We start from the raw sequence: 11,899 nt of genomic DNA on the forward strand, positions 1-11,899 counted from the left end.
AGTGCAGAAGACATAAAAAGAAAATAAAAGCTAAGGTTGTATGTGCTGTGTGTGTCCTGATAATTTTCACCTGATGCAAACAAACAAGTATCAAACTCAGCTGGAAAATTAGTTACTATCTCTGTTAGTACTTAGTTCTTCTGAGGAAAACAATATTTTAACAAGCCAGACAGAAATTACAGGGAAGTTACAGAACATTAGATATCTGTTACTATGTTAAAACCTATGCCTTTTAAGAACAACCTTGATCTGACAGGTGCAACCCAGAAATTGGCCAAACTTTTTACAGGGAAAGTCCTTACACTCAAAGACAGGAAGAGAAGCTGCAAAGACCAAACCCAAGGCTTAACAGGGGAAATCACCTAGTTCACCCCATCATTCCTTGTTGTACATCCAAGTCCCTCACTCATTAGATGCTCTATGCCTTGCACGTTTCACCTTACTATATTAAGGCTCTCTTTCATTTTTCATTTGGTTGAGGTGACAGCCAAGCAGTAGCACATACTTATTGCATCAGGCCACCATCTTAGCAGGAAACAATGACGTTTGTGGGACCTGGGGGGGGGGGGGTGTTTAAAACCAACAGGAAATGCTTTCACATCTCAAATGCTGCTGCTTCTAACCCATGAAGAATTTAAATGAGCAGAAAGTGGAAGGGTACATGCGTGTTTCCTTCCTCTCCAGTACTTTCTCTAACTGTTGTTCAAACACATTCACGTGATCCTGTGACTGGAGCACCAGTTCTGTGGATTGAAGCAAGTACCTGCGGACAAGGGAGCCAGTGATCAAGCATGGGATGCTGCAGTCTGAGTGCCAGGCAGGCTGGGTCTGCAGGAACAGGCCAGGATGAGGTGGAGCTACTGCAGACAGGCAGGAGCAGGTAGGCAGCAGTTCTGGGGGCACATGAAAATGGCCAGCTACCTCTACTTAAACAGAATGGTGCTTTTGGTGCTTGTGACTGAAATTCAATGGCTATATTTGTTTTCCAAATATGACTCCTTTAAAGGAAAAGCTTATTTTTCTTCCCTTTTTCTAGCCAAAATTTACAATAATGCCAAGTGTCAGATACTGCCAATCCATCTGCAGCCTCGATTCATTCACAATGATTAGGGTCTGCATGCCTCGTATTTTCACTTGGTGTTGTAGTTGTTAACTAAGATAGCAACACTGCTGTTGGCAGGCAGCAGTAAATCTACCCATTCACTGCTCAGTAGTACGAACCTTGTTGCCTTCAAACGATATGGCTGCTGGCTACCTAAAATCTCTCAGGCAAGACAGTAGAACAAGTCATTCCTCTTTCCCTTGCTTCAGAGCCTGCACTAAGGCCTGCTGTCTCCTCCTCAATGTGCCTCTCTAGGTGGCACAGTCTTTTAAGACAGAGGAACAGCTTTTAAGAAACTGAGGGTGGAAACTTCCACAGATATTACTATCTTTCTCTTTTTTTTGGATGGGCAATCACAACAAACTCCTGGGGCTCTGGCAAGCGCTGCTCATGTTTTATCAGAAACAGATGTTTTGTATCAGATTGTCACATGCCAGAGGCAGATCAGAGGCCTAGAAGGAAGCTCAGGAGGTCTTTTATCTTGCTTTCATGTCTAGAGCAGCCTCAGCTCTTCCTAAATCTTGCTTGACAGATGCTTGTCTAACCTGTCCTTGAAAGCCTCCAATGGTGAAGGTTCTGCAATGTCCCCAGACAAACCATTGTCCCTTTCTAATAGGTAACCTATAATGTAAATAAGACCATTCTCTTTATCTTATCCACCATAGACACAAAGAACACTGTTCCTCTCCTCTTACATACATGAAGACTGTTACCATATCACCTCAGCAGTCTTTTCTTTAGACCAAAYGTTGAGCAACATTATATACTTCCTTCCATAATTTCACTATATTCTAAGAAATTATTTTATTCTCTCCTCGTCTATTAAGGCAGGCAGTGAGAATGGCCTACATCACTCCTACACACTTTCTTGTATGACATCAGTAGAAAATTAGGAGTCTAAATGCTTTGTTGAATTTAGGCCTTAGTCTCTGCTTAATATGAGGGGTACTTTGGTGATATGTTCCCCAAAAGTTCAGGTGTGTTATTCCTTGACAATACCTGTTTTCTGATTCTGCATCTGCTGCATTTTTTTTTCCTAGAGTCCACTCAGCTGTTCCAATATTCCAGTCTTAGAATACAATGTTCTAAAATACCCAAACTTTATTCCAGAATTCCAGAAACTAGTCTCTTGCCTGAGTATGAATTTGTTTTTGTAACAACACGTGTAAGTGCTTTTCTGTGCCTTCCCATATTCTCTTCTGTTTCAGAAAGTGGTCCATCTCAGAAGGCCAGAGTGAGGGATCCCTCCTTCCTAAGGATCCTGTGGCCCTATCAGAGACAGAAGATGTGAGTATGAGCAGGGTCATGCAAGCTAAGATTCATAAGTAGAGTCAAGGCGAAAATCGCAGACCTATTTATCTCACCCACCATGGCATTATTCTGATGCACTATCCCATTGCAGTAAAGTGCCAGATGCTATAACATGCACTTTCTTTTAAAGCAAATAACAAATGGTTCTCTCCGTTTTAAGGCCTAGATATGTTTTTTCAGCTTTCTTCCTACAAGTATACATGCTGCTTTTCTCATAGAACCTGTCATTAAGTGAAAAGGAAGGTCTTCATGGAAGGGTCAGAGGGTTCAACCCACAAGCATATTGTCATTGCAAGTCAGTTTTGGAATTTATCCTGGGACCATATTTTATCCCCATTGTCAAAAGAAGATGTTCAGAGAAAAGAGATGTGATTTATGCAAATTTAGACAGAAAGTTAATGGCCAAATCTCCCACTGTCTAGACTATAAAGTCACCCCCTCTCTCTTTTACCCACAGTGTTATAAACCATCATCATTTAGCTCTAGTTTCCATTTTCCCACCTCTAACTCTGCTATTTTACAGGATATTCCTGATAAGTCTATAAGAATAAATACATGCTATGGTCTGGGTTATGGTTTTTCCCTTCCAGACAGAAGCACTGTGGGGAAGAACACGGGAGGAACTAGTGAACTTGTTGATCACGCAGCCTATCAGTGGCTGGGAAGGAATAAACATCCACTGTCTTGGGGAAATTGTTTGGTCTTCCCTAGTTTTTCTGAGAAGTTATCGGATGGAGGTAATCATTCTCATATTACAACCATTGGGTCATATGCAAGAGATTTTTCCACCTCTGGAAAAAAGTTTTAACTTTTATGACTAGTGGGATAAAAAAAGCTGGGGAAAATTTGGACTTCATATACTGTCAGAAGCATGGTCAGATCCCAGTGCTTGACTAAGGCCATAATTTGTCCTGATCTTCGTTTTCAAGAATTAATGCCAATACATTCAGCTTTTTTCACCACTGTCAGTACAAGCTGAATGGACTTTTTAATCACTTCTCTGAGCAACAAGCACTTTTTCACTCATTCCCTTTGGGGGGGGGGGTAAATCATCCTTTTGTCAGAAGTATCTTTTATTCTTTTCTGCAAAGAGATAAGGACTGGTCATTATGGTTGTGAATCTTTTTTTGTAACATTCAAGCCTTCTCCATGAGTAYTGGGGGTGACTGATAAAAGCAATGCATTGTAATTACCATTATCACTGGTCTTGAAAGAATATCTAGAGTTCAGAAGAAGGGACTGAGATCTATTCCAACTTTGCCATGGATTCATATCTGTTTACCTGCACATCTCTGTTTATCTGCCTGTATATGCATATGAGTAAAATCTCCTTATCTCACAAGAATGCTGTGGTTTGGTTTACCAATGTTCAAAAAGCACTTCGAGACCATTTTAGGAAAGATGGTATAGAATTCCAAGGTACTGACACAAAGCTTCAGTCAAACTGTGACCTACTGTGAGAGAGTCCAGCAGGTAAACACTGCATAGTTCCTATTTACCAACCAACCATTAAAACCAGCAGCCTATCAGCACTGTGTGTACATAAAGAGGTACTAAATACTGCATCAGAAAAGAGGCGGGGACGGTGAGGAGCTCTAGAGAAATTTAATTTCCTTCTATTTTTAATATTTTAAATGTTTTGGAAGAAAGATATAATTGACCTTATTTCAACAGGAGATGTGTGAATGCTACATTGTGCTGTTCTCCTTCCACTTGCTGATTCTTTCAGTGGATCACACAAAGAAGGCATTTGTTTATGAGGTAAAGCACAAGAATCTTTCTGTATCTATTGTATTCACGCTCATAATCAAGACTTCCTAAACATCTCTTTGCTCATAGCTCTAGCATGTGGAGGGTAAAAAGAGTAGTTACCCTCAGCACCCTACCAAGAGAAGGGTTCAAGAGGGAGCAAACATCTGCAGACCTCATCAGCCAAAGGAGGAAGACTTCATTGATTTCAGTGGGGCTTTGGACAATTCTCCATTTTTCAGCCTATTTCAAAAAGGGAAGAAGCTCTGTCCCAGGGATTGCAGAGGAAGTGCCAGATCCCATTTATCTGCTTCTAGGATCTATAATTTTAGCTGGCCTCTTATTATCGAATTGATTCACCCAGGGAGAAGGACTGCAAGTCTGTCCCAGTGAGCTGAGTAAGTAAACACGGCATCAACTGGGAGGTGCCAAAAGGAGGTCGTAAGAACAAGTATTTGCAGAAGGAGAGGGTTAGGAAAGGTGTGTGAGGGGGGAAGACATGGTGTACCAAGGAGAGAGATATCTAGAAGAGCTGCCTTCAGCACAGTAATGTCAGGAAGAGTGTCCTTGAGCTGTACAACATTGGACCAGATAAAATCTAAGGACCTCCATCATCTAAGAGCGACGGAGTGGGAAGAGGACACAGAAAAGCTATCAATTTATATGAGATATAGGATCCAAAATACAGACTAGGGCCTCATTGTCCTAAACATGAATGTGCTCCTCTGGCCTGTTTTGGGACATGGGGCAGGAATTCAAGAGGGAGAGGCTGCAAGGCAGATGCAACTCCATCTAGTTCATACAAAGCACTTTTCAACACCAGTCTCTGTTTATTGGTTGAGCTCACCCTTATACCTCAGAGCACCTTATGAAGGAGGATAGTCATTTTATAGGTGGAGAAACAGGAATAAAACCTGGATTTCCAATGTCTCCAGCCAGTGAGCTGAATGCCAGCCTACTAGCCTTCCTTAAAGGTTGGAAGGATGAGAAACTGCTAAGCCTGGCTTGAAGGAAAGCATTCTGCTGTGTGTCAGAGGGTCTGCAGTGGGGCACAGAGAAGTTATTCATACCAACTGCTTTCTAACACGATTCCCCACCGTACCAGGGTCTCCTTCCTCTTGCTGGGATGCGTATGAGAGAGGTTGTGAGTGCAATCAGCAACACATTTGAAATTGCTGGTAAGCCTGTTCTGCAGTATCTGGAGGGGGCTTTGATAGTCATAAAGCACTGATTCTCATACTCCAGTCCTCAAGGGCCAGTCTGTGTGGATGGAAGATAAGGAGGGTTATGCAGCCATGTGGATACCCAGGGAAGAAGGGACTTGCCTTCTCTCCCACATTTAGCCATGCTGGAGAACTTGTCATGCCTTTCTGGACTGGACTGTAGTGTGCAGCATGTGCTATAGCTGAGTAGAGGGATAAGACATAGCYAGACAGAAGGAATTTGGAATCCCAGACTTTAGAGGTAGATGCAACTGCTGCACAGCCTTAAACCAAGAATGCTTTAGGGCTATCCAGAATTCCTCACACAAGGTAATATAAGTTATAGGGTCCCCTTTACTCTAATTTTCTACTTAAACTAAACAGGAGGCAAATGCTGATGTCTTTGCATTTAGAACAAGGGAGTGACCGAGTTGTCCCACTGTCAACCCAGAATCTTCTATTAACAACAACAACAACAACAAAAAAAAGACAGAGATGAGCTTGTCCAGTCACAAGATACCAAAGTGCAGGTGGAATCTGGCTGTAGAGATACTGAATGACTGGGGGGAATGCACCCACGAGGCTCAAAGGCRTTTGACATCACAGATGCCCTTCCTCAGACTCAGGGGTTTTATGTTTCCTTGCACAGGGTCCATGACAGAATCCAGGCTTGTCTGCTGCCAGAATTCAGCTGACTTTGACATGTGGGTTCAACACCTCCAGAACCAAATTGAGAAAGCAAATGCTAACTGCCCTGTCAGTCACAACAGCATCATCTCTTTTCTGGTGAGTCAATGTAGAACAGATGTAAAGAAAATGGGATGAGAGCAGGAAACACTGGCAGCTTTGAAACTGGATAGGGTTTTTCAAGGATTGCTACAATCAGGCTAGAACTGAACACTAACATTACTTGAGGATGCTGTAGCTTCATTCTAGGTTATGGCAGGTAAGCCTGCTACACACAATGTTTTATCATTGAAAGTTTGCAACTGCTGCTCTATGCACATGAGAGATTTTAGAAAACTTACTGATCATTTTTGCTCATGGGCTGTAACTTAAGGAGCCTAGGGAAATTACACTGTCAAAAATTTCAAGTTTCCTCTTAGTTACAAAAAAAGACTTGCTCCTCAATACATGCTGGACTGTCACACCAATTCTTGTAAAACATACTGCAACACCCCTAAGTGTCACAAGATGGCAGGATTACACTGAAAACACCCATATATTTGTGCTTTAGGGAATTCAGGAATACAGCCATGCAATGCATGCTCCCGAAGTTTTTGCCCACACTCTGCCCATGTTGTTGTATGCGCACATTCCTAAAGGGTAAGAGTAAGCTAGAAAGCCAGCTTGCCTTTCTTCCTCTCCCTAGTCCTATCCACTAACAGTTCTGTTAAGGTTCCCCATCTTTCAAACATCCACACAGCTGTCCTTGATGTCTTGCATGGCCTGGACTCTAGGGGAGCACTGCACCTTAGTTTTGTCTAACAGCATGCTTGAATTCATTACGGGAAAAAGCCCAAAACCCAGACCACCCATCCTAAAGAGCTGCTGATTCCCAACTTCCTATGCAGTTCACATATATGATTGTAGCTAGTGGATCAAAGTTAATTTTAAAGTAGTTACCTCAGGTGATCCTGCTTTAAGGGTTCAATATAGGGTGCAGAAATCCTTTGAGGATTCAGCACAGCCATGCATACCATTAGCCCACATTGAATCCCAATCTCCCGTTAGGTGTACAGGGCTACCCTGGAGGAAAAAGAAATCACATCTTCGTATCGTTCCACAAATATCCCCATTCAAGTACAAGAAGCGGACCTGAATGCCAAGCCCAAAGGGCTTTGAAATAAGATGAAAGTATAATTCAAATCAAACCCATGTCCCAAGCAGCCTCATGAGAGAGGGAGAGGGAAAAATGAGACCTTACTTTTTTAATAGCTAAAGCTGTTTGATTGTCTCAGCTGCTGATCATGAAACAACAGCACATGTGACTTGGCCCAGGTAGGCAGAAAATGTGTAGCAAACTAGGAACTTCATCAGGGGTTTCCAAATTTCCAGGCATATAGCATAAGTACCTTTCTTTTACCACCCCATAACCCCTCAAAAACATCACACCTCCGATTTTATCTCCTTTTGGTCTGTCTCAAAAAAAAAAAAAAGGTGCCATGTGATGAGCAGTGGAAGAAAAGGGAGCTGATGAGACATCTGTTCTGTAACACCATTCTGAAGTGGGAAGGAAAACCTATTCAGCATCTGGGAAGGATACAGTACTTGACTATGGTGCAAGTGGCCAGTGGCTGTTTGGGGGTAATGTACAATATATACCACTCTCAGACACATGGATGGCTTTGAGAAGAATGCAGTCAGTGGGAGCTTAGGCTCACACGGAACTGTTGTTTCAAAACAGCTGGCTGTAATGTGTAGCTCCAAACAATTTTGCAGCTACAATGACTGTTGCTTATGTGTATCATTATGCCTTTGGTTGGCTATAGAAAAGGCAGCATCAGGCTAATTCTGCCAAAGTCCCAAAGTATTAAAGAGACAAAAGGAATCACTTCTGACTGTGTTCAAACAACTGCACTCAAACTCAGAGGACGTAGGGCTGGAAGGGACCCACGTGGTCATCTAGCCCAACCCTTTCTTATCTCACAGCAAGATCAACATTTCTTAAACATTTCCTTGCAGATGTGTGTCTGACCTATTCTAAAAAATACTTGGTGACAGATATCCCATTAGCTTTCTAAGCAATGAATATCCAGCCTGAATAAGAAATTAAAAGGATAGTATCTGTGTCTGACACAGGAGCAGCTGAGTGCTGCAGACAGTTCTGAGATTTGGTGTATTGCCACAGTCATTTGACTTCATATTCTGCCTTTGGCTGAGGCAGATCCACTGAGTGGAAGTTATTGAACATGTTTGGTGTCCCTAAGATGTACTATCTGCCTCTGTTCCACAGGATTCTGAGGAAAGACTGCTGATCCTGTTTCCAGAAGATCTGCTTTTCCTCTCTGTAGATAAGGAGAGAACTGCCATCACGTATGAGGTAAGTAACAGAGGGGATAGAGAAAACGGTCAAAGCAGCAAAGAGCTGAGAGGAGCTGGATCTAGTGAGCAACTGTGGGAGATGAAAAAGTCTGAATATTAAGGACAGAAAGGAAAAGTCTGAGAAAAATATAAAAGCATTGTTTTTCTTTTCTTTTTTGAAGGGAAAACTCCCCCTAACTGGAATCCAGGCAAAGGAGAAATCAGCTATGCTGGGGAAGTTGCAGTTTGAAATTACAGGTAAGACCAAAAAAAAAAGATGAGAGCAACGAGGAACTGAGCATATCCTGGTGCTCAGGCTTGCATTAGAATGGGTTATCTTATGAAGCTGTCTTCCTGTGAATGGAGTCAGTTGCACAGAGTAGCTCAGGTTTACAGGAGCTCTTTGCAGTAGTATTTTCTAGCAGAACTGACCGTGCTTTAATAAGAAACATAGAATCTTCCAAAGCCCAGCAGTTTTTTCACATACGTAACATTTAAATCTGGCTCTTTGCTATCACGAGAGATAGTATCTAGTTAAAAATCAGATACCATTTCTAGCTACATCTGGAACAACCAGGGAGATGCTCTTTAGGGTCTTCTTATGTTGCTGGCTGCTAGGTTTTAATACTCTTCTGTGCTTCCCTGCTTGGTTCAACAGCCAGCCCAGTCCCTGTTACCTATCTTTTCCACCATGGGAAATCTGAGCATCCTTCAGGTTAAAAGGGAAGGCAAGCTGAAATCCAGAGGCTGGCACTGGGGAGAGGGTATTAACCTTGCATGAGGACTGACCCTGTGGCTTTCCTTGCTATAGGCTGATAACCTATGTGTCATGGCAAACTTAGCATACTTTCCTACCACCAAGCTGTTCCCCGTTGATGTTTTGCAGGAAGCCTGACAGAACCTATCCTTATCACCTGTTCCACAGCAGAGGATTATGAAAAATGCCTCTTCCACTTACAGAAGGTATTGGTCAGAAAACTTTACTGCAGCAATATCTCTTCTCAAGCCTGGGACTTTCCCAGCCATACACAGATTCATCTGAAATGTATGTTCCTCCCAACTTGTCTTCTCCTTTTCCACAAAAGACTTACTTGGGTAGGGAGTTCTCTTCAAGCTCATCTTTCTCCTGACAGGACTCAGCACTGAGTCCCACAAAACATTTGGAGAGTAAAACATCAGCAGGCATAAAAAAGAAAGAAAGAAAGAAAGAAAGAAAGAAAGAAAGAAAGAAAGAAAGAAAGAAAGAAAGAAAGAAAGAAAGAAAGAAAGAAAATTCCCTCAGCAGACTAAATTTGGGCCCTATTAGGTAGAAAACATACCTTCTCTAGAAGTGAAAGACAGAGATACCTAAGCACCTAGTTTTCATTGATTTCAATGGAAATTACATATTGAAATAAGCAGGACTACTGAGGGGAGGAGGCAAGCTGTTAGGGCAGTTTGCCCTACTTCATGAGGCTGGAGAGACATTATATCACACTACACCTTAAAATACCAATGATCACACTACCAGCTTATGACCTGATTCCCTGGATACTCTCATACCCATGCAAAGTGGAGTTAGCCTCCTTCAAAGTAGGACCTTATCTAGGTCCTAGCCTGCAGAGTCAATCATTTTCCCTTGGCCAGGATATACAACACACCCTGCACAGAGGCTTATGTATAACCCTATCTGGGCTCAGAGAAGAGGGAAGGTGAATCAGGAGTGGATGTTTTAAAAGCAGAAGAGATGTTGGGCTCTGAGTATTTATTGATCAATATGGCTATTCTTTAGTTGAGCATGGCTATATTTAATCTGGCATGTAAAAATCCTTGGCAGAATTAGTATGTTCACATGCTGAAAATATGTTCCAGCCAGAGGAAAACCTTGATTCTCTGACTCTTCAACCACCACCTATCATCCCTAAGAAATCCTGGCGATAGCAGAAGTAGGACATTAGCATGGAGTGACAACAAGAAGAGTATGTCAAATAGAACACCAACACAAAGTGAAGAAGCTACAAGAATAAGTCCCTTATTGGCAAAGTAAGGATGAACCTGAAATTGGAATCCAAGCTTCTTTCAGACTGAGAGGGTGAATAAGGGCCTGCACATGAACCATTCTCCACTGACAGCTGTGCTGAATGGGCCATTGCAATCGATGTAGAACCTTGTGGTTTTGACCTCAGCTGTACAAATGCCTTAAGGAGAAATTTTTCCCAATCTGACTACTATATTTATTGCCTGATTCTTCTCAGAAAGAGAAACATTGTAAAATACTGTGTACATACTATGAATAAAACTCTTTAGCCTGAGCCTAAGGTATGTGTAGAAAGCAGCATTCACGTATAACAACTTTCTAGCCCGATTCAGGTAACTGTGTTGGTTTGCAAATAAAGATTTTGGGAAGCCATTCTCTTTCTTTGAAGTTAGAGAGACAGTGCAGTTTTTTTCTGTGAATAGCCCCTTTTCAATAGCTTTTCTTCCCAGCCCAAATCAAGGGAAAAAGTTAACCCTGGAAGTTTTCACAGAACAAAAATTTTTTTCCATATTCTCTTTGCTGTCCTCCACCCACTAAGAAAAACAACCCAAACACCTCCAGTTTTAATCAAATGTATTCATTTTCACAATCACAAAATATTTCATTTGGATTTTGAACAACTTAAGAATTTTTCCCCACTCTACATAAACATAGCCCTTAACATGAAGCATTGCTACAAACCAATGGAATCAAGCCTTTCATTTTGTATATACAGTTCTCAGTTACCTGCAAGGTAATCATCAATAGGCTGCATCCATAGTATGTCTGCAAAGTCACCTGAACAGGCTTTGTGTGACCCTTTGGTTCCTGTTTTATCCAAATTTTTCCTCTATGCAGTGTACACTGGCCACCTGTAAATCCAGAAAATGGAGAGATGGGTATATTGAAAAACAAAATGTTTTAACAACTTCAGAAAGAAATAAAAAAAAAAAGTATGTCCATGAGCAACAGAATTCATGAGTCTCATTTCGTGGTGCTTGTAAGAACTGAACATCTTTGTACCTCTGCCAGGCTGGGCTGAAACTGGGCAATGAGTTCGAAAGTTATTCAGAAAGACAGATATATAATCACACAATTGCATAATCCTCCTTTCCTTGGGAAAGGAAAGAAAAAAAATAAGGGGAAGTCTTGTGGAAATATTTTTACCTTTTCCAGTTTTAAAACCCTATTAATTTGCAGAAAACTGCTTTCCTTTAATCAGTTATTGGTAGGTGAACAGATGTGTTCAGAGCCTGCACAGGTCCCTAGTTACTTTCTCTTCAAGCAAAACCATTAGTACGAGAAAGGCTGTTTCTGTACTTCAGGCCTGTTAGTCTTTCACTATTTTTTGCAGCCAAAGTATTAAGAAATCACCAGTGTTCAACTGGGCCCCAAACACCCCTGATAATTATTTATAGTCAGATATTGTTGAGACTGTTTGCGATATATACACAGCAGATAGTGATTAAATGAATGACTATATAAAAGGGTATTTTTACCTTATTCTCCTAACCG

The 11,899-nt window shown here is 41.6% G+C and overlaps 1 protein-coding gene across 2 annotated transcripts; it reads left to right on the top strand.

Moving 5' to 3' along the window:
- Positions 1-661: 661 nt before the first annotated feature.
- Positions 662-11,349, top strand: LOC112970093. Of its 2 annotated transcripts, XM_026074086.1 has the most exons (11): positions 662-880; positions 2,311-2,389; positions 3,004-3,150; positions 4,088-4,174; positions 5,268-5,340; positions 6,014-6,150; positions 7,525-7,671; positions 8,321-8,407; positions 8,571-8,646; positions 9,275-9,351; positions 10,240-11,349. In XM_026074086.1, exons 1-11 carry the CDS (start codon positions 792-794, stop codon positions 10,306-10,308), a joined length of 1,068 nt encoding a protein of 355 aa, XP_025929871.1. In that variant the 5' UTR covers positions 662-791; the 3' UTR covers positions 10,309-11,349. The 2 variants fall into 2 exon arrangements, with proteins under 2 accessions (XP_025929871.1, XP_025929872.1); XM_026074087.1 differs by lacking the exon at positions 7,525-7,671.
- Positions 11,350-11,899: the final 550 nt, after the last annotated feature.

This window comes from Apteryx rowi, unplaced genomic scaffold (assembly GCF_003343035.1).
Source record: "Apteryx rowi isolate R43461 unplaced genomic scaffold, aptRow1 scaffold_38, whole genome shotgun sequence".
Lineage (NCBI taxonomy): Eukaryota > Metazoa > Chordata > Aves > Apterygiformes > Apterygidae > Apteryx > Apteryx rowi.

Coding starts and splice junctions, on each gene's coding strand:
- LOC112970093 (XM_026074086.1), top strand. CDS start 792: ATGGGATGCTGCAGTCTGAGTGCCAGGCAGGCTGGGTCTGCAGGAACA. Junction 4,175..5,267: donor AGAAGGCATTTGTTTATGAG/GTAAAGCACAAG, acceptor CCACCGTACCAG/GGTCTCCTTCCTCTTGCTGG. Junction 9,352..10,239: donor GCCTCTTCCACTTACAGAAG/GTATTGGTCAGA, acceptor AATATGTTCCAG/CCAGAGGAAAACCTTGATTC.